The sequence below is a fragment of the Physeter macrocephalus genome, chromosome 18 (assembly GCF_002837175.3).
Source record: "Physeter macrocephalus isolate SW-GA chromosome 18, ASM283717v5, whole genome shotgun sequence".
NCBI lineage: Eukaryota > Metazoa > Chordata > Mammalia > Artiodactyla > Physeteridae > Physeter > Physeter macrocephalus.
In genome coordinates, this window is record NC_041231.1 from 104,321,051 (window position 1) to 104,343,582 (window position 22,532).

The 22,532-nt window shown below is 43.2% G+C and overlaps 1 protein-coding gene across 1 annotated transcript in view; it reads left to right on the plus strand.

Moving 5' to 3' along the window:
- Positions 1-1,002: 1,002 nt before the first annotated feature.
- Positions 1,003-22,532, plus strand: part of F13A1 (coagulation factor XIII A chain) — a 150,901-nt gene continuing 129,371 nt past the window's right edge. The window contains exons 1-3 of the mRNA XM_007125187.3: positions 1,003-1,076; positions 2,972-3,119; positions 14,304-14,492. Coding sequence (XP_007125249.1) covers positions 2,990-3,119; positions 14,304-14,492 — 319 coding nt within the window. The 5' untranslated portion in view covers positions 1,003-1,076; positions 2,972-2,989. The remainder of the gene's footprint in view (positions 1,077-2,971; positions 3,120-14,303; positions 14,493-22,532) is intronic.

Consider the following 22,532-nt stretch of genomic DNA (forward strand, 5'->3'; position numbering starts at 1 on the left):
AGCAAGGCCCTGAAGAAGGTGGCAGCGAACCCAGGCAAAGGGGGGGCGCAGCACACCTGGCCATGGACACGGTGGGAACCTTTCTACTGTAGTAATAAGAAGAAACAGGGAAAGGATGGGTAAGTTTGCAGGCGAGTTCATAGATTTGGTAGCAAAAAAACTGAGAGAATTCTTAAACAATGGCGTCTTTTTTTCCCCTAGTAAATGAGATCAAGTGACAGGGTCAGAAATACGAAGACAGTAAAGAAGGTTAGAAATAGCCACAGCTGGAAATAGGAGAGTCTATAGAGCTATACAGACTCAGAGGAAAAGAAAATATGGAAAATTTTAGAAGGAAATTTTTCTTTTCTTCCATTATTTGAAAAGAAACCAAAAGGGTTTTCAGAAAAAAAAAATGTCATTTTCTAATTTTTGTAACACTCTTAAAGGTATTTACTCATCTTCCCTGCAGCTGGGCACCACCCCCCCGCCCCCAGCCCCCGGCAGGAAATCTTGTGGTTAGGTGGTGGCGAGGCTCTGGGTATGGCTCAGGAATGTAGCCCATGTGCCCCTCAGCTTTATTTACCCAACAAGGACACGTTCTTTGCTGTGCATGGTCACAGCTGTCCGCGGCTCGCCTGTAGGAGGGCAGACCCTCCCTCCTGCCAAGCCGCACCAGCCACCCTCGGAATCCTGGAGGGCGAAAACGTTCCCTGGTGAAGGAAGACCCCTCCTTCCCAGCCTTCTGACCAAAGTGGGTGAGGGGAAGGGGGCGGAGTCTGCCGGGCACTGCAGGGCACCCTGCCGGGTGCTCCCAGACGCCAGGTTGGGAAACTGGGAGAAAGGGGGGCCGGGGTGGGGGGCATCAGGATAACAGCAGCATGGCTGGGGTAACGAGCAAGTCCTAGAGACTGCTGCTTCTCCAGCTGTCAAGAAGGGGGAGGAGAAAACGCTGCGGGATGGGGGGAGGAAGGGGGGGGCTTAGGAAGTTATTTAAGGGCTAACTTTCCTGTCGCTCAGCCTGTGTCCTTTGGAGGGAGTGCTCCAGAGACGCCCAGAGCCAGCCTGCGCTGGGACACCTCGGGAGGGGACCGCAGGTAAGCAGCCGCCCCCTCTGCCCGGGCATCCCGCAGCCCTGCGTCCACCTCCTGGCCCTGGGGTTCCGGGCCGATCCGTCAGCTGGTGCCCGGAGTGCAGGGGAGCGGGCATCGGAAGCAGCCCCACCGGTCCAGTTCCGTTCTTCGCCCCCTACTCCGCATCTACCCAGCCCCACTTCCACTTCCGAGCGGGCCTTCTCTCGGGCATCCCGGGAAGCTTCCCTAAAGGCGCTGCTGGCTGCAAAGGGCCACCCAAGGGGCAACTGGGGTGCTCCCCCAAAGGACAGCCCCACCCCTTTCTTCAGGGGAGCGGACTATGGAGAGAGGATGCAGAAGGTTGCAGAGGGGGGGCAGGCAGGGCCAGGTGAGAACACCTGCTTGGCTGGCACAGCCAGAGGCCCAGCTGCGCTCTCCATCGCTGGCACCCCATCCCCCCAGCCGCAGGGAGCCGAACTGGAGCACCTGTCCCAGCCCAGCCCTGACAAGGAGGCAGCTCTTCTGCCCACCTGCGCTCACCCAGCCGGGCCTGCACCCGGGCAGCACCTGGGGCGCCTCAGTCTCTGCTTTAATGGTTCTCTCTCCCAACGGGCTACCGCACTGCTCTGTCCAAACATTCCCCTCCGCTAGCAACCCTGCAGCCCAGCCCGGCCATTCCCCACCAGACAAGGCTTTTTCCTGCCTTCTCTCTATCCTTAACCCTTCTCTCTCTCCTCCCCCCACCCCTTAACCCACTAGAGCCTGTAAATCTGACCGCAGGTATTTCTGGATACCCACTGAGACTTGACACTTCCAAACGCTACTGTCTGCTTCCAAGCCCCAATGCCTTAGGAAGCGGCTCCAGCTGTGCTGCCTTTTTGCTCCACACGTTTCTGGAACAGTCTGCTCCCCTCGCCTCTGCAGGGCAGCTCCTCATCTTCTGAGGGTGCAGGAAACAGCCGAATAAGCAGAGTCGTGACTGGGTACTGCAGGGGATCAAGAGGAAAGCTCCATTGGGGCCAGAAACAAGGTCTCCCTCCGTTTGGTCTGTTGATCAACAAGTACCAACTGGACCCCGACAGGAGGTGTGGTGATTAAACTGGTTGTTTGTCCACACAAACTCCAAAGGAAGGGGAAGCAGGCTTGGAGCAAGGGCCGTGTTAGCTGACCCAGTATGTTTAGCGAGCGGGCTATTTATAGCCCTAATTAATATTGCAGTGGCCTCCGCCTCACCTACCCCAAATCTCCCCTCCCTTGTCCCGCTCCCCGTTGTCCTGACTCCAAAGCAGTGACCACCTTCTCACACCCTACCAAGTGAGCTCACTTAAGAATCTTGTTGGGCTCATCCGTACCCCCGCTAGACTGGAAGCTTTCAAGGCAAGCATCCTTCTGTTTTGTTCTCCGATGTACCCCAAGTGCCCAGAACGCATGGGGGGGGCCCTCGATAAATATTGGCTGAATTAACTTGCAGACGTGAATGCTTGAAAGGAGGCCACCGATCTGGACATGGGTGTACGAGCTTATTCTTAGAGTGATGTAGGCCTCATAAGTCTATATAAAATGGGCAGAGGTACATGCATAGGAGAGCAAACGTTTCTTTCAAGAGATTGCCTTAAGGGGGAATGAGAAAAAGACCCTGCTTTCCAAAATCTTTTACATTTTTCATTTCTTCAAATAAGCCCTCTCTCTCCTGCTTTCCATATGTTTTGACAAACACGAAATCTCCCCGAGATCCTTGGGGAACTGTACTCCATCCTTAGACTCATCCTTCCTGCCACATCTCAGGGTTCATTTATGCGAAACTCAAAATGTGCTGCTCAAGAGCCATCACAGACAGATATGTCTCCCTGTTTCTGAGTCCTTTTCACAAATGCAACCGGCTTCACTTCCCTCTCCGTGCCTCCTTTTCTCCCCACAAGGAGCCTGTGAGGCTGAGAATGTCGGAGTCCTCGGGGGCCGCCTTTGGAGGCAGGAGAGCCATCCCCCCCAACACCTCCAACGCATCGGAGAATGACCCCCCCACCGTGGAGCTGCAGGGCCTGGTGCCCCGGAGCTTCAGCCTGCAAGGTACAGTCGCCTCCTGGGCCGCCACGGCCGGCCCTCCCCGTGGGCGCTGGCTCAGCACCCTCTGTCTCCACCGAGCTCCCACAAAAACTGGTCCCCCGTCAGTCTCTGGTTTTAAAGAAAGGCCTCCCCAACCCTCTTCTGAGTGGTAAAGGCACCAAAGGCCAGGATTCTTGTCCTGGTTCTGCCACTTAATGGCTTTGTAATCTCAAGGAAGTCACCTCTGCAAAACAAGGGCATTAGCTGAGTCCTCTTCCAGCCCTACTGTTTTGTTTTTAAGAACGTTCTCTAGCTGGAAGTTTCCACTTCCAAAACACTGTGGCTTTTGTGATCGTCTAGCTCACACCTCCTTCCCGCCCCCTCCCCGCATCCATCGCTGTGAATCTCCGAGCTGGTGAGAGATGCTGGACCCTGACGGTAATGGAGCCGGAAGCCCTCTGCTTCGCTCCAGAGCAGGCTGGGGGGCAGCTGAGGCGAGCTGCTTCCCCTGCTCTTGCCTCCGCCTATCCGGAGGCACCTGCTCTGGGAGCAGCCGCCAGCTGCTGACCTCCACTCAGCCCTGTCAGCTGTGACAGGGCCCAGGTACCACCAGTGGCTCGGTGACACAGACACCGTTCCCTTGGGCCATGGCAGGGACATTCAGACTCACGTCCCTGAATGGCATCCGCCGGGGAGCACATTTTGTCAGTTGCACACATGTACCCAAACCCACTTTTGCTCCTGTGGGGCTCTGTGTATGCTTTCACTGGGGGGTAAACACCCACTTGTAGGGGTAGGTGCCCACGATCACCCTGTGGTGTGTGGTTAATCTGCCTCGTCCGAAAGAGACCAGAGGTTGAAAGCAAAGGGAAAGGACAGTGTTGATTACGAACAAACCCAGAAAGTCCGAGAACAGCCTGGGTCTGGTGGGCAAGTTCGATTGTGTTAGTATCATGTCTGGACGGCGTGATATCCAATTGTGAAGACAGAGAGATATCCAGTACCACCCGTGGGGTACCATCCAGACTGGGAGCAGGAGGCTCACAGAACTGAAGGGCATCTTCGGTTGAGTCGAGGGGCCGAGACAAGGTGTGAACTTGGAGTTCTGAGCTCTCTCCCTCCTAGCTGCTGCACTCTCTAAAACGCCACTATTAGAACCACAGAAATGAGTTTTAAAGGACTTGCTAATCACCTCATCTAAATCCCCATGTTATAGGTTGGGAAACGGAAACCAAAGTAAGCACTTGGTGTTCACTCCTTCACTGCTCAGTCTAGGAGTCTTCCTCCCTTCCTTCCTTCCTCCCTTCCTTCCTTCCTTCCTTCCTCCCTCCCTCCCTTGCTTCCTTCCTTCCTTCCTTCCTTCTTTCTTTTTAAATGCAAATATAATTGGAAAGTGTACAGTTGTCAAATTACCAAGCAAGTTATCTTGGTGTATTCAGTTTTCTAGCAAAATTCCCCTCTGGCAGAGAAGACTCTGGGACCCAGGAGAGGCGGGCAAGTGCTGGAAGAAGTGGGCAGGGAGAACAGAAAGAGAAATGGGCACAGGAGAAATGGGAGGCACCGCTGAGGCAGTGAGGTGTAGCAAAGTGTCCCCTGGTCCAGGACTCAAAAGACCCGGGGTCCTGTCCCACATCTGCCACTTGCTCACCCTGGGACCCCCGGCAAGTCATGTAAGTGTCCTGAGCCTCAGTTTCCCCATCAGCACAATGGGAGCAATACCTACTTCACAGTTGCCGTGAGGATCAAATGACCAGTGGCTGTGAGAATACCCAATCAATACATGCTCATTGATTCAGAATGTGCAGATTATCATACCTCTGCAAGGTCAGGAACCCACCCAAGGGAACCTTGATTCTAAGGGGAATATGTGCAGCCTGCAGCCCCCGTAGAATTAAAATGGACCAAAATGTTGCCAGTCAGAAAACTGCCAAAGAACTTGAGCAGGTAGGTCAATTTTTTAAAATCTGGGGATACTGGTTTTTTGGTTACTTATTTTTGGAGGCAGGGGTGGGGAGTTAGTTTGAACTGAATTATTTTGAAAAATCAGGCATTATTTGCTCGGCAGTCATATGTGTCCACAATCCAAGTGACATTCTGGGGTGCTTAATACAGACCCTGGCATAGGAGTGTGTGTCCAGTGAAAAATCAATCCCTTGAGAAATTAATGACTCATCAGCCCTAGAGTCCTTGTAACCTTATTATTATTAACAGATTCCAGGTTTCATAAACACGCATCCATTTAGTAGCTCTCATACAGATGAGCTAAGTGCTACATGCTCTGAAGAGAGGACCTCTGAACCCAGGAAGCATAGCAGCAAGTCCCAGATGAGTAGAACAGAAGAAAAAGAACGCTGTCTTGATCAAGGAGGTCCGTTTCCCAGTTATCCTTCACATTTCAAATCTCTGTTTAATTGTACTAAAAGTGGGTGTCCTGGGACTAAGTCTGTCAAGTTGTCCCCAAGTCCCTGCTAAGACCTAATCACGTGGGTTTAAGTGCCATCTTCTTGCAGTTTCCTCAGTGGCCACTAGTGGAGGGCTTGTACCGCCCTGATCTCGTCTGAGGATGACTGCTTCCAGGATAGCAAAGCCCTAAGACAAACTCTCCACATTTGTTTCAAGGAAGCTTTCCAAAGCGTCCCTTTAGCATGCTACTCTTGTGAAATTGACTGAGAAGGGCAGAGAGGCAAGAGGGCGAAAATGCCAGATTTTTCCCTTTGAATAGTCTTGTGGCAATCGATGTATATAATATATATTGAGTGTGTGTAGTACCTTTAATTCACAACTTCAGTGAATATTTGGTTAAGAATTATTTTTGCCTGTATTTCAAAATGTACAGACGTACATAAGGTTCCTCGCATGGGGCAGCATGATATTTAAGAAACACTGAGATATTTGAGGTGACAGTGGAACCCCGGAGATGGGACCAGCCAGTCCGTGGAGGTGTTTGATGTCCTCCTGTGTTTTTAGGGATCCTTAATGCCCCCTTTGAACTCAATTGTAGCCGAGAAAAATATCTGAAAATCCCCTCAGATTGTTTGGATGTGCATCCATTTCTAATGTTTTGCATGCTCATTTGGTGTTTCTGAAACTCTCTCTAGAGCCTTCCTGGTCTCAAAGGTTATTTTAGCAGGAGATGTTCCGGAAGCTAACCTTATATTCTTGGGCTGGTTTGACTCTGTTATTAACAGTAGGTGATCAATTGGCAGTAGTAATTATAATACTCATTTGGCAGGTCTAATGCAATTTGAATGCAAACTGGAAAGCAAGCTAGATCTATACAAAAATCAAATGTAAGCGGGATCTAGTATTTTTCAGGGTAATGGGGTCTGTGCCTTTCTGATCGTCTCCTCCCTCCCATGACTCCACGTCAGAACTAAATCAACTAACTGACTAGTTAGTCATCCATCTCGCCTTTGTGCAGAGTAAACCTCTCTGGATTCGAGGTTATTGAGAGAATAAAAAAGGCCTTCAATGTATGATTAAGAAACGATGTTGTGTAGAGCCAGTTCACACTTTCCACTTGATTTGTAGGAAAATGTTTAATGATTGTGTCAGGAATGATACCAATCTCTCTCTGGGGACACAGGAATGAACAAGTCAATACCTGGCCTCAAGCAACTGTCCACCTAGTAGATGAAACAAACAAATAAAAGGAATAAGCAGTGGTGTCGGTGGAGTGGGAAAGAAGGCGAGGAAGGTTTCGTAAATACAGGACACCTGAGTTAGGCCTTAGACGATGGGTAGGAGTGCTCCAGGCAGACAAGTGCCTGGAAGGGCATTTCTAGCAGAGAGCACAGTGTATGTCAAGTAGTGAGGACAAGAGAGGGGAGATGAGCCTGAGAAAAGTAAGCAGGGATCACATCATAACAGGCCTTGAAGACCTTACCTTTCCTCCTGCAGATACAGGGGACTTGCAAAGGATTCTAAATAGCAAATGACATAGTCAGAATTATGTTTATAAAAATAATGATAATAGTGAGGAGAAAATGGAGAGAAGGAGACACATTCGGAGGCCGTTGAGATGCTTCAGGCTAGAGGAGAAATAGACCAATAGAGAAATAAAAATAGAGAAATAGAGGGGTTTTAGTCCCTGGAGAAGGTGTTAGACTCTTTTCTCTCATTCTAGCTTCTGCTGAGCATTTCTTATACAGAGTACAGGACATTTTAATAGCAACAGTTAAAAACAATAAGCTGTTTAAGAAAATGTTTTTAATGATTCAAATTAATGATAGTTTAAAATTCTGGGTGTCCAAAAGGAATATGAGAAAGGAAACTTTACCCTGTTGTTTTCACAATAAACAGACCTGCCTCCTCATGGACAGTATTTACACCTATAATTTGGTAATAATATTACCAAAGATTGCATGGAGATCTCAGTTCACTAGGGAATTCCTAGGATATGAACCTAAACATTTAACTTATTTAAAGGTTCCATCTGTGACAGGTATAATCATTCTCTGAAGAATATCTTTACCACCTAAGGTGAAAATAATCCAATTTAATCCACTTTTTTCATATTAGGGGAAAGGTAGGAAGACAGGGAGGCAGCTGGCTCATGAGGAGAGATTTTTTCTTTAGCAGTCCATTTTCTGATGTTTTGGAATTAAGCTAAATTGCGTTAGGTAGACTTTTGAAAGCTGTCACTTTGAAAGAGCAAGCTGCCAAGTTTCCAGCTACAATCTCTCTCTCAAAACCAAAAAAAAAAAAAAAAAAAAGGTAGCTTAGCAATGAGCTGTTCTGTTCTGTTCTGCCAGGAACTGGGCTTGGACAGGGAGAAGCAAATCCCTTTCCTGTTTGTGGCGAATGGAGCCTGGGTGATGAGAAGGCTCTTTCAACCTAAACTACGTCTTGTTAAGCCAATAAACGAAGCAAAAATCAATATGACAGCTTAATAAATGTTTACTGAGTGCCTGCTACATGGGAAGGAGCAATGGACAAGAAAAAGAACTATGATATTTTTATGCCTATGATCATATCTCATGACACCATCTGTATAGAGTCCTTGAGATTATCAGGTATTATAAGAACCAAATACTTAACTTGATCTGTGGGTGACTCTCCATGAACAATGGAAGAAAAGGTATTTATTCAGTGGTGTTGGGGACCTCACCTCATTCCCCAAGACTTGGGGTAACCCTTAGTAACTCCACAGACCTATTGGGAGATTACATTGGAGAGAGGGCAACATGGCTGCCATTTTCTTCTCCTTCCAAACAATAACACCCCTGCCTATGCTATTACCCTTCTGTATGTCTTACACATTTGGTTACAGTCTAGAACATTGTTTCTTTAAACTTGCCACCTCTCAGTGTAGCTTTTGATCTTCCATAGCTTAATCAAGTTTTATTCTTTTTTTAAATTAATTTTTATTGAAGTATAGTTGCTTTACAATGTTGTGTTAGTTTCTGCTGTACAGCAAAATTAATCAGATATATATATATATATATATATATATATCTCCCCTCTTTTTTGGATTTCCGTCCTATTTAGGTCACCACAGTGCATTAAGTAGAGTTTCCTGTGCTATTTACTAGGTTCTCATTAGTTATCTATTTTATACAGAGTATCGATAGTGTGTATGTGTCAATCCCAATCTCCCAATTCCTCCCACCCTCAAGTTTTATTTTTTAAATGAAATGTTTCTCTTAGATTAAATTATTTTAATATGAATTTTTAAGAGCTTATTTAGGAAATTTTTACTTATCATTGACTTAGTTTCTCCCTATGTAGGGTACCACTGTGATTTCCTATGATTTTTTTCTTTCTTCCTGAAGGCATTGACTTAGCATGATGTTGCAATAGAAAAGGTAAAGAGCACTTAGAAAAGATAACATTAAAAAAATTCCATGTTTTGAATTAAACGTTGTCAAATGCACAGTAATGTAGACTACATTATTTTAAAACAAACTCTTAATATATATTAATATATATTTAGTATATATATATTTGTTCTCACTATGAAAAAAAAAAAAAAATCTAGTTGGGTTGGCCAAAAAGTTCGTTCGGGTTTTTCCCTAAGATGTTACCCAATATAAACCCAATATAAAAACTGTGATAGAGGACAAAAAAAATGTGGGGGAGGGGGGGGGGGGGGGGGGGGGCCTTAGGTTTTATATACTCAAAGGAATTCATTAGCACTTTTGTTTACCCTTTGTTATAAGTGGTCTGAGTGAACTGTGAAATTTTCATTTTATTCCAATCTGAAACAAAACTGCTGGTCTGGAGGCTTTGTGTTATAAGACCCCGTACATTATCTTCAAACAGTATCTAAACACAGTCCTGAAACTGGCATATTTTGAGAATGAAATTGTCTGGTCAATGTCATTTAAAGGACTTGTATGGTTAATACTGTGATAAATGGAATAACCTATTTTAAAATGACTAACCAACTCCTAGATCCAAATTTTCAGATATTATTAAACGTGTTTAAAGTGAAAAGTGGCATATTTTCTACGGTAGTTTTGCACATTGCCCCAGGCTCAGTAACAAGGTGATTAAGACATGGTCTGGTCCTCAAGGGGCTTACAGTCTCCTAGATAAAATCACTTACATTAAGATAATGGTAAGTGACTAATGATAATAGACTTTTTTTGAAAGAAAAATATATTCTGGCAATTGAGAGGAGAAAATGACTCCATCCACCAGTAGATGTTCGGGAAGAGAAAAGCAGGCCTGTCTGCTGAGAAGACAGGCAATGTGGCATTTTCTTATTTACTCCCACCATCTTGCAGATGAGGAAACTGAGGCACAAGTTTATGGAACTGGTCCAAAGTCACAAAGATAGTAAGTGTCAAAATTGGAATCTGGGTCCAGGTAGTCTGGTTCCAGGATCCATACTCTTACCCACTATGCTATTCTACTTCTCCTAGCAATAACAATATAATAATAATAATTTTGAGAATTTACTAGGTGCCAGATACTATGCTAAAGCACTTTACATACATTTTTTTTCCATTTAGTGCTTACCCCAACCCTATGAGGTATTTCATTGCCTTTCTAAAAATAAGAAAACTAGACTCAGAGAGATCAAATAACTTCCTGAGGTTGCCCAATTAGTAAACAGTGAAGCATCTCCCAAAACATATTCTGAAAAATCCTCCACAAAAAAATAGTTCTCACGGTCATTTAAATTTGGAAAGCACTGCACCTGTAGGAGATTTGCAGCACACATCAGCATGTGAAGTCTGCCGTAAATTCTGCAAGAATCCTGATTAACTTTGGTTAAACCAGCACTTCCCAACCTTGTTGAACTATGGAACTCTTATTCTTCCAATACCCATCTATACACTCTGCACGGCACTACCACAAGGACAGACTGATTTTTTTCTTTTTTTCTTTTTTTTGGATGTGCCGTGGGGCTTGTGGGATCTTAGCTCCCCGACCAAGACCAAGGATTGAACTCCGGGCCCTTGCAGGGAGAGCACAGACTCCTAACCACTGGACCACCAGGATGGACTGACTTAACCAGACTCACTAGATATTAACCAGATTTGCTAGACTGGAGCGTGGAATGGGAAAGCCAGGGTTTTCATCTGCAGTGAGAACTGGAACCAATGAGAACCAGATACCAAAGAAAGACTTGACTCTCTCCAGCTTTATCTCTCCGTGTGGTCAGACCTGCTGGGGCAGCCAAGACGTAAAGCTAATATACTGGTTTTTAGGGGCACGTCATCACAGGGGTGGGGTGGGAAGAGCTGAGGCAGACCCTTGCGGTGCGCCAGGACGAGGGCATTCACTCCCTACAGGCAGACTGGACCCTCCCCCTCCCTCACCTGGAATTCCAGCACTGCCACTGCCTAATCCATTTTCCCCTCCGTCACTGGAAGAAGCAGTTTACGTTTGCATAGACACAGATCTAACCATGTCCGTTTGCTCTTTCAGATTCTTCACTGGATCCCCAATGCAATTAGGGTGCACGCTCCTTAACACGGTCTGCAAGGCCTGCAGGAGCAGCTCCTGCCTTCTCTTCCACTGTGGTCCCACTGCTATGCTCTAGCCAACCAATCACCTTTCAGCTTTGAAAGTAAACCATGCACTCTCTCTCCTCAGTCTTCACTCATCCTCCTCTCTTCCCCACCTCTCTTTTTACCTGGAAAACTTGCTGAGCTTTCTGACCCCTGCTTATACCTCACTTCCTCCAGAAAGCTTCCTTAATCCCGCCCCCCCCAATCTGGGTTAGGGGCTCTTAGCCAGAAACCCTCCCCTACTCAGACTCCTATACTTCCTTTGTCAGGGTGTTCATGACACTATATCATAATTACCTGTTCACTCTTTAGTATCTATCACTGTGCATTTACTTAAGTTGCGTTTATTTGGTGGTGCTCTAATCAACATCTATATCCATGTCTTGAATGGCAACATAAAATACCACACTTATGAAATTCCTGGAGGACCCGAAGTTAGGGAGGATGTTAACCTAGTGAATATATACTTAGGGTCTAAAGTTATCTTAAGAATTCAGAGCAATTAACCAAATACAATAGGATGAAATTTAATGTGAATACACGTAAGGCCTTAAAACTGAGCTAAAAAGAAAAAAACAGTTGCATTGATAGAAATGGCTGAATAACAACATGAGAAAATGACTTATAGGGGTCTGGACTGAGTTTTAATCCACTACTGGTAGAAGTGACATCAGAATGTATTTTTAAGTGTTTTGCTTCATCAGATGCTTAATGTAAATCAGCGATAAGAGTATTCAAAACACTAATGGTATCTTGGACTGAAATCATAGAAATATACTATTTATTTTGAAAGATGCAGTGGTCTCATTGGTTTTCATTGGAAAAACCATAACCAGAGTAATGTACTTAATTCTAGGAAAAACGCTATAAGAGAGATTTCATAAAATGGAATATGTATATTTCAGAACACAGTAATGCGTAGAAGGTCTGGAAATAATTTCTTAAAGAACAGTTGAAGATATGGAGAATGTTTTACTCAGAGAAACCCTAACAATAGTCTTTATATACCAAAAGAGTGCCAGATGAAATGAATAGAACATATTCTATATTTACGCAGAAGTTGGAACCAGGATCTATGGTTAGAAAAATTACAGGGAAGAAGATGTCAGTTCATCTTATAAGGATTTTTCAAATAATGGGGTGGTTTAAAAATGGCCTGTTTGCTTTATAAGATAGTGGGTTCCCTGTTCAGATGGTGGCTAAAAGCCTAAGTATTAGGATTTTCGTGAAGATGTTTCGTGCAATACATAGCAGGTCTACCACATGGTCCAGAAAGTACCTTTGCCCTCTGAGATTCTGTGAGATTGCAGTATCAGTATATTCCTTCCATTGGTGCTGATGAATGGAGAGCTGATTAAACCCTTTTCTGAGGAATTAGGTTTATAGACATTTAAAAAAAATAAAACAAAACATTATTAAAAGTCACGGTGCTAAGAAAGAGGGCCAGAGGTTGATTACTAAGGCTCTTCTCAGTTGGGACGTTTATGATTCTCCAGTTCTTTCTGAAGCTGGTTTAGCACTGGGGATTGTGACCTTAATAAGGCCAGAGAACTTAGGAGGAAGGCAGCTTGGAAGAGAGGGCTATAGAAATAAACATCTTCACACCACAGCATAATGGAAGGAAACTGCCCTTCAGGGGACCATGTACTACAGGGTTCTGAGATGAAGCAAAAATAAAATTGCATCTTGCACTTTCTGTTTGCTATAATGTTGCAGTCAGAATAGCCCATTGAGCACCATGTAAAATATAAAGTGGCGCCATCACAGTTCATAGTCAGCAAGCTCAAAGGAAGCCTCTGGTCCCACTATGCACCAGGCATAGAGTCAGACCCATTGAGCTGTTAGGTCATTGAATCTTGGTAGAAATTCTCAAGATATTAGTATCTTCATTTTAAAGGTGAGAAGACTCAGCTTCTGAGAGGCAACATCCCTTACCTAAGTAATTATGAGACCTGAGATTCAAACTCAGGATTACCTGGACTTTGAATTCATCAAGGGTGTTGCAGGGACTCCTAGACTTTAGACCTATAGAGTACCTTAATGAACCCAATTTCTCCATTTTGCCTATGAGAAAAAATGAGGCCAGAGAGCACCAGGGGTCCTGCACAGGATTCCTGTGTAAAAGCAGAGGAAATCACTGAGTCTTTCAGGGTGAAACCCCAACTCTCTATGTACACTGAGTTCACAGCCATGAGGACAAACCATGCAACAGTCAAGGTCAGGAAAAGGGAGGGAAGGCAAGAGGCCAGTACACACCCGCCACCTCCCCCAGCATTCTCTCTCCAGTGCCCCTTTAGAACTCCAAATGCATACACAGAAATCTGTCTTTAGATTAGATCTTCTAAACTGCAGTGTAGACGGGTAGTTAGAGTTACCTTCGCATTCAGTGATCATTTGCAGAGGGAATGGGAAAAAAGCAAGAGAAGATCTAACTTTCATCCAGTGCTATCATGTCTCAGGTCAATATATAACTGACATTTACACTCCCGCTTCCAAAAATCAGAGGAAAAGCCTGTAGATTTCGGCGTCACACCAGGGTTTGCTTCCAGATTGGTTGTTTAGTAGCCAGGGAAACTGAGTCTTGTTTCAGCATGTGCAAAGTGGAAACAATCCTACCTACCTCATAGGAATGCTGGTATCCTTCCTCCATGCCTGTTCCCTCTGTTTCCTGCCTTTGAAGGACAAGATCTACTTTTAGAATTACAGAAGGGGGCTGTGGGTTGACCCTTCCTGAAGTAAGAGGAGAATTTTGGATTGATGATCAACTTTGTCCTTAGAACATCCCTTGCAGGCTTTGTCAGATTTGATTCCTCCCTTTTTAAAGCTAAGAAAATTGAAGTGGTATTCCCTGTCTATCCCAACGTGTGGAGGCTGTAGCCATCGTGGGAAGCACCTGACATAACGAAAAACAACATGAGACTCGGATGTGAAGCCTTGAACTCAGGTGCTAGTTCCTCTGTATCTAGACCTATTGATAGGCGTTATCAACACAGCTTTATTATCCCAAAGTGAGTGCCGTGTGGTCTGAGATGAGATCAGAAGGGGAAAATGCTTTTTAAAAAATCTTCTTTGAAAACCAGGATGTCACAAGAGACTGACTCCCAAATCTACCAGCCCCCTGTATAGAGTTTTATCTGATAAACCATACTACCTGTGTCTTCAGGGAAAATAGTCTTGTTTTTCGAGTTCGTGTTTAAACCAAAGTTACTCAGTGGTTTCTCTTGATTGTTTTCTTTGTGTATAGACTACCTTAATGTTACGGGTGTTCACCTGTTCAAGGAGAGATGGGACAGCAACAAAGTGGATCACCACACCGACAAATACAACAACAACAAGCTGATTGTACGTAGAGGACAGTCTTTCTACATCCAGATCGACTTCAATCGTCCCTATAACCCTAGAAAGGACCTCTTCAGGGTGGAATATGTCATTGGTGAGTGCCATGTGCAAGCCCTATTCATGACAGTCATGATACCATGGGTCATAATGGAGGAAGGGTAAGGTATAGTTGTGTTATTTCCTGGAATCATACTTTAACAGTTGGCTGGAGCTGGGATTACATCCAACCCCTGGACCACTCTATACTCTAAGATGGGTCTGATACAATGCCAAACATCAACATATTATTTGCCTAATCAGGCAAAAATCTGGTATAAATAAAAGTGAATGCAATTGGCATAAAATGTTAATGTGTACATAGAGAAAAGCATACATAGCTGATATATGTGTAATTTAATAACGTTTTTAGAAAGCAATTTGGTATATCTGTTAATATTAGAAATACATATGAGCTTTGACCTAGCAATTCCAGTCTTAAAAATCTATACCAATGATATCTAAAATCTTAAAATCCACTTTTAAAAAGTGGGTATTATTTACTGCAGCATTGTGTATGGTGACAAATAAAACCCTAAAAGTAAAGAACTCTCAATAGTGGAATGGTTGAAAATACTGTGATATATTCACATAATGGATTGTGAATTTGACCCATGCCAGATGACTTTAAGAGAGGTAGTGAGTGAGAAAACAAAATGTAGAAGGGTGTACATAAGTTCTTCTATACATACATGTGTGTGTAAATGTACATGTGCATAGATCAATACTGTGAGTTCAGAAAAGAATATGAAGCACACACACTGGTGTTGATACAGGTTCCATATTGGAAATACTGCCAAAATAAAGGCAAGAGAAGCAAAAGGAAAGGGAACCAAGCAAGAAAGGGAGAAAAAAAAGTGACCATGATTTGATTATATGGAGGCATCTATATAAAATCATTGACCTGTGGGAATAAATATAAAGAAATTAAATGTAATAAAATTAAAACTAAAAATACTTCCTTGGGGAAAAAATCTATGGCCACTGATCACTTGAGGAACATGGTTTGTGCTTACTTGAATTTACAATGCAAATTTGTATATAAATGTGGGAAAATTGGTTGAAGACAGAATAGAAGGGGGAGAGGAGAAAAGAGATCCCTGCGTCAGAATAAACAACATCAGTGCAGTGCTTGGGTTCTACACAGAATTGTTTGTTATCCCAGTTGTGTGAAAAGAAAAGGGAAAACTAAATTACTGTTCCTGTGTGTTAGGCAAAGTGAAATAACTCCAATTTAATTTAGGGAGCAGACTCTTATTGTTAATATTTTTTTAATAATGGGTACTTCAGGTGAGAGAAGAATTCACAGATAATTTTTTAAACAATATTTTAAAATATGATGAAAATTTATTTTTATTTCTTTCCCTAAGTTCATTTATCTTTCTTTTGTATATATGTGTGTGCATGTACATGCTTGTTTGGACTAGATATGATTAAAATGTCCTTGACACATTTTTAGTAAAAGGATCACTCCATGCATGTCAGTAAATACCCATAGTTTTGTTCCAACTTAATGGGAATTTTTACCTTCACCTTTATAGCCAAATATTTCAGGCAGTGAGAAGAGGACAGGGAAGCTTTGTCCCTGAACTGGACTTGTCTGAGGTCTCAGATCTTCTCCCATACCCATTCATAAAATAACTATAATAATGAAAGTCTTAGGAAGAATAAGATGAATGTCTTAGATTGGGTTTCCAGGAAACAAACTCTGAGAAGAAGATTTGTGTGGAACGAGTTTACCGGGGAGCACTCTCGGGGTCAACATCAGTGTGGGAGTGAAGGGATCAGTGCTGGGCAGAGAGTGGGGTTGAACTCCAATGAACAAAGGCTTCAGTGGATCCCATGGTGAGCTCTGGAGCTGGATTGTATCTTTAGAGTTGTCCAGTCTTGGGGCAAGGGCATGGGTCATTTATACTCTAACATTGACAGTCATTGGCTACAAGCTACCCCCAGGGGGGGAAAAATTAGTGTAGTTGGGTCTCCATGGCTGAGGGTAAACCCATGAGAGCAGCTCAATGAGAGCTGTGAGCCACCAGCATTCCCAGCATCGGGGCAAGGATGCCTCTGTTCTAAACGCAAAAGGTCTGGGTAGCAGACCACAGAATCCACTACAGTAAGCATTTAAAGTCTTCTCTTTTCATAAAAAGACATAGTACTACTTTTGTTCCTTCAGCAAAAAGGTGCGGGAGGGGAAGCATAGCAAATTTGCCTTTGAGATAAAAATCTATGTATTTTTAAAAACAGCATATCTCATACAACTCAATGTCAAAAAAAAAAAAAACCCCACAATCCAATCAAAAATGGCAGAAGACTTGAATAGCCATTTTTCCAAACAAGATATACAGATGGCCAACAGGTACATGAAAAGATGCTCAACATCCCTAGTTATTAGAGATATGCAAATCAAAACCACAATGAGGTACTATCTCACACCTGTCAGAATGGCTAACATCAAAAATCTACAAATAACAAATGTTGAAGAGGATGTGGAGAAAACGGAACCCTCCTACACTGTTGGTGAGAGTGTAAATTGGTATAGCCACTATGGAAAATAGTACAGAGTTTCCTTAAAAAAAAAAAAAAAAAAAAAACAACTAAAAATAGAACTACCATGTGATCCAGCAATTCCACTCCTGAGTATATACCTTTAAAAAACCCCAAGCACAAATTTGAAAAGATAAACACACCCCAGTGCTCATAGCAGGACTGTTTACAATAGCTAAGACATGGAAGCAACACAAACGCCCATCAACAGATGATTGGATTAAGAAGATGTGGTATATACAAACAATGGAATATTAGCCATAAAACAATGAAATACTACCATTTGCAGCTACATGGGTGGACCTAGAGAATATTAGGCTAGTGAAATAAATCAGACAGAGAAAGACAAATGCTATATGATATCATTTATATGTAGAATCTAAAAAATAATACAAATGAATGTATATACAAAACAGAAACAGACTCACGGACATAGGAAAAAACTTGTGGTTACCAAAGGGGAGAAAGAAGGGGGAAGAGACAAACCAGGGGTATGGGATTAACAGATACAAATTACTATATATAAAATAGATAAGCAAACAAGGTCCTACTGTATAGCAGAGGGAATTATACCCATTATCATGTAATAACATTTAATGGAGTATAATCTGCAAAAATACTGAATCACTATGCTGTACACCTGAAACTAACACAACATAGTAGATCGACTCTACTTCAATCTTTAAAAAACGTAATTGCTCTAATGAGAAGAGGTAACTGTCGAATGTGAACTGGAAGTTAAATTCAGTGCAAATGTTTGGATATGTGGGTGTACCTCAGTTTCAAGAAACCTAGAATGTGAAAAAGTGATTTAAAAAACAGAAAAGAGAATACTTTGTAAAAAAATAAAGGACACATAAAAGTCTCTTCAAATATTTATTTTAGGGTGTTTATAACACGGTTAGATTTATCAACAAAGACCAATTTACGCACTACTTTTAAAGAATGAAACTATTGAATAGAGAAACCTATTGTCGTATTAAAAATATGGAGAAAATAACCACACTTATTTGCTTCCAGTCTGCATTTCTCTGCTATTGTTCTTTTGTCCTTCCCGGTGACTTTATATAAGATGAGCTGGGATGTCTTAATACCCTGGAGTTTTCTTTTGTGGCTGTCCTCAGAACCTAGGGTCATGGGACTTATTTATAAGTGATTCTGCCTTCAAATCAAGCTTCTTTCTTTTTAAATATTTAAGTAAATAGCCTCTCGGGTGGTCCCAGATTTAACCATCGTATACTGGGTTCTCAGAGCACAGAATGTGAACAAGGAGCTACTGGCTTTCCTCTGCCAGGGCCTCACTAGCTTGTGCTGCAGGCGCTCTCAGCGCTTTGATAACTGCGTTCATTAGTTGCTGGCCGTGCACCGCTATCTCTGTGAGTTATGTGGGAGGTGTTAATGAACTTGAGGAGGTGGGTGTGACTGGAAAATATGCCTGGTCATCTGTGGGGCCTTTTCTCTCTTTCCACCCCTGAGCCTGCAGCCATGACAAATCATGGACGGCATGGGGCAGAGCGTTAATTACAGGTTTCCTTAACCCGTAGCTGGGGCTGTGAAAACCTAGGGACAGCTTGTGGTGTTAATTTGCTGTTACTTTAGCATGGGCTCCCTACTTGTGTGATACTTCTTTGAGGCAGAGTCATTCCAAGGAAAGAATTTGCAGCTATCTTCCTTACCAGCTCTCCCCCCTCAGAACAACAGACTTCCCCTACCCGGTGAGCCCTCCAGAGTGGCTGCAGCGTTCTTGGGCAAGTTCCTTTCTCCCTGGAGTCCCAGTACGGGAGCACAGGGATGTTGAGGCCAGCACCTCAGACATTCTCTTGACCTTTTTCCTCAGTCCCTCAATGGTCCCACAGTGCCAGGTTCATATTTCTGGGTACCTCAGAAAGAAGAGGGGAAGGATGGTATCAGCAAAGCCTGCCCCTCTCATCAGAAGAGCAAAGTTTTCCCAGAAGCCCCAGCAAGCTATTTATGTCTCATTTGTTACCCTTACCTGTAAGAGGAGCTGTGAAAGTAGTTTGTTTTTCCAGTCTCTTCAGAGAGGGATGAGGGGAGCTAAGCATGGATGCTGGTAGACACCCAGTGGTGTGTGCTAGAAGTCCCTTCCAGCTGTGCAAACCTGGGAGTCCAAAAGTGCAGCCTTTTCTGAGCACAATGATGGAGGTCATTCATGGGTACAGTCATCACATGCCCAAGCATTAACAGGACCACATCAGCTGCATATATTCTGCATTATTAACCCCATTAAAACACTGAAATGGCCTCAAGACTTCGATATTTCTATTTCACCTATTTCTTGAGCAGTGTTTATCTAAAGCCAGCTGTGGTGTCAGACTGCTGTGTATTCAGGATGGGAGTGACATGAACGATTCTTATTTAGAGGGTTTGAGACTGGAGAGAAGGTGCTCAAAGGAGAGAGGGTGAGAGCCTGGATTCAGGCAGTGGTTGTAGAGATGGAGAGGAGAGGGGGGATTTGAGAAATGTTTAGGAGAGAAAAATCTACTGGACTTGTGATTGGGAGTCTTCACGGAGTTACTGGGAGGATAGTCAGCTAGAGCTCCCAGGTTGCTGGCTTGTGTGCTGCTGATGATAGGTGCTAGCACTCCCAGATGAGATAAGGAATGGAGGGAATTCAGGAGAGAAAAACTGAGTGTGGGAAGTGATAATGATGCTAGTGGCTCCCATTGACAACTCACTTACTGGCACAGGGTACTGAGCAGAGGTGCCACATGCTGCCCGTTTAACTCTTCACGTACCCCTCTGGGCATTGGACTGTAGTTATCTCCATCTTTTTAGTGATTAAGGAACTTACCCAAGGTCACGTCTGGAAAGTGCTAGGGCTGTAATTCGAACCCAGGCATTCTCTCGTAATCACAGTGCATAGGACCTCTGCCAATGAAACAGTAGTGATATAAATGAGATTCTATTTGATCCTGCTGAGTTTGAAGTCCTTGAGGGACTTCCAGGTAAATATGTCCAATAGATGGTCCCATATATCAATCTGAAGCTTAAGGAAGAGGTTTGGGTTGGATGTATGGAAATTTGGATATCATACATACATAGATGGGCAAGATCATTCAGAAAACATAAATCAAGTGAGAAGTGGATGGAGGCTTTAAATCTTGGGGAAAAACAACTTTTAGGGAGTCAATCCAGGAGCTGACACCCCTGGAGGAGACAAAGACTCAGATAAGTAGAAGGGCCATCAGGGAAGTGCAGTGCCACTAAATCCAAGACAACTGGGTGTTTAAAGAGGAAATTGTTTAATCTTTTTGGAAGAGAAGAAAATTTAGATGATACCTGGAGAAGAATGTGAATAAGAAGGGGGTATTTTGTCTTGGGTGTCTGTTTTAGGATTGGAGGCACTTGAACTTGTACGTAGGCAGAAGGGAAGAAGCCAGTGGAGGAAGAATCCTGAAGATTCAGGAGAATGCTGGAAAAAATAGAAGCATAGAGTCAAGTGGCTTGGATGAGGGGAAGACACAGCAGAAGAAGACTTTATCTTCTGAGGATGTTGGAAAAGAGGTAGGGTGAGTGTTAGTATATTAGGTGGAGAGACAGGAAACTGATTATCATGCCTGATGACCTCAACTTTATCAAAGACCTAGGAGGTGAGCAGGTGCTACAGGAGCTTAGGGAGGAAAAGGACCATCTCTCATATCTGAGAGCATCACCCAAATCCTTAAAGACTGAGCGCCCCTGTGGATTTATGTTTCAGAAAGTCCAGGTAAAATCACCATCCGTGGCTGTCACAGACACAGCACAGTTTCTCTGCTGACAAATATCTTGCCCCAAATCATACAGCTCGAAAGATGTAGAGAAATACTTCCTAGCCTATGCTCTTTCCACTATTTTATGCAGCATTTTGATGAAAATGGGCTACCTGTTTCATTATTCTGAAGCAACACTGATATAGGATGTCATTTCAGATTTTTGCTGCTGTGTGTTTGTGTATCGATGATCAGCATGTTCATTCTTAAGTGCTTCTATGAAGTGACTGATAATGGCATCGAAGAATCTAGGACAGTGTTACCCAGAGTGTGCTGTCTATGAACACCTGTCATGTGTGATGTTCCTTGAAAAAAAAAGTTCTGTGGTCAAATGTATTTGGGTCATGCTGTGTTTCCTGCCTCTTCTTGGAGAGCTCCAACACACATTATTATATCAAAGGCTCTGAGGGGGTACAAAGTCAAAAAAAGAATCTTCTTTAGCCTAACTGTCCCAAAATTGTTTGACTGCAAACACTACTCCACCATATTTTATTTTTATGATACCCTTTAGTAAAAGGCAGAACTCACTCTAGGAAATGCCAAACTACAGTTGCAAATTACCTTTATTCTGTAGAACGCTGAGAAGAGTGGATGATGGAACTTGCATGCATTTGTAGTCAATGTGCTACGGTAACTTAGCATAATATCTGTTTTTTTCTTTTTGACACTTTTTGTGCCAACATTAAAATAACTCTATCAATTTGGCATTCATATTCAGTAACTTTTCAAAAATGATTACTTTCCTTTTTTTATAGTTATATATTTATTTTCCAGATTTTTATTTGGCTTCTTTTACCATGAAGCCAGTTTCCTTTCCTTTTGAATGTGTTTATTGAGCTTTTATTGATAACCTTGCATGTGCAGAGCACTGCACTGGTATTAAAGTAGTAAGATATGTTTATCCTTTGCCCTCGAAGAGTCAGAAGAGGATAGTCTGAACACTAGAGGTTGAGTTCAATGCCAGCCTCTTAGACAAAACGCCTGGAAAGCACCTTGGAGAGAGAGATTGACCATGCGGCTAGTTGGTAGAGACCCCCTGCAAGTGCTATTTGAGCTGGGTATCAAAGGATGAGTAGAAGTTGACCCAGTAGAATGGAAAAAAATGGGAAAGGTCAGTGGAGAAAGAAAATTTGGAAGCATATTGACAATCTTGTACACCTAGATAAGAAGTTTAGATGTTATTCTATAAGTAGCCAGGAGCCTCTATGGAAGAATTTTAAGCAGAGATTTAAAAGATCTAAGTTCTTAATTTTTAGATTACTGTGGCAGGGCAAGGAAGATAAACTGGAGGTCTGAGATTATTGTTGGGGACATAAGTAAGAGACTTGAGGGGGAAATCTTACTAATCGATGACAAGGTAAATGTGTAAGCATCATTATGAATGATTTTTCCTCTAGTAAAATTGGTGGTTTTTTTCTTTGCATAGTCAAATAAGACTCACCTATAGTAAAGTAATGCACTTTGGTCTGAGGAAGCACAGTATGCTGTAGTGGCTGGCTCTTTGGAGTCATTTCAGGGATGACAGCTCATTTGGTAAAAGGCCTGGGAGGTAGTGCAGTGGAGGGGGGATGATTTGGAGTCAGGAAGACCCCAGTCAGCATCCTAGTTCCACCACTTAGAACAGGGGCGGTCTCACTTAACCCCCTCAGTGACTGTTTTCTCACCTGAAAAAAAAGGGATTATAATACTTCAAACGGCTATTCATGGATTATAGGAGATAACATACATGAAAGCACATTTTCATTCTCACAACAAAACTGGGAAGTTGGGGGGTAGGAATAAAC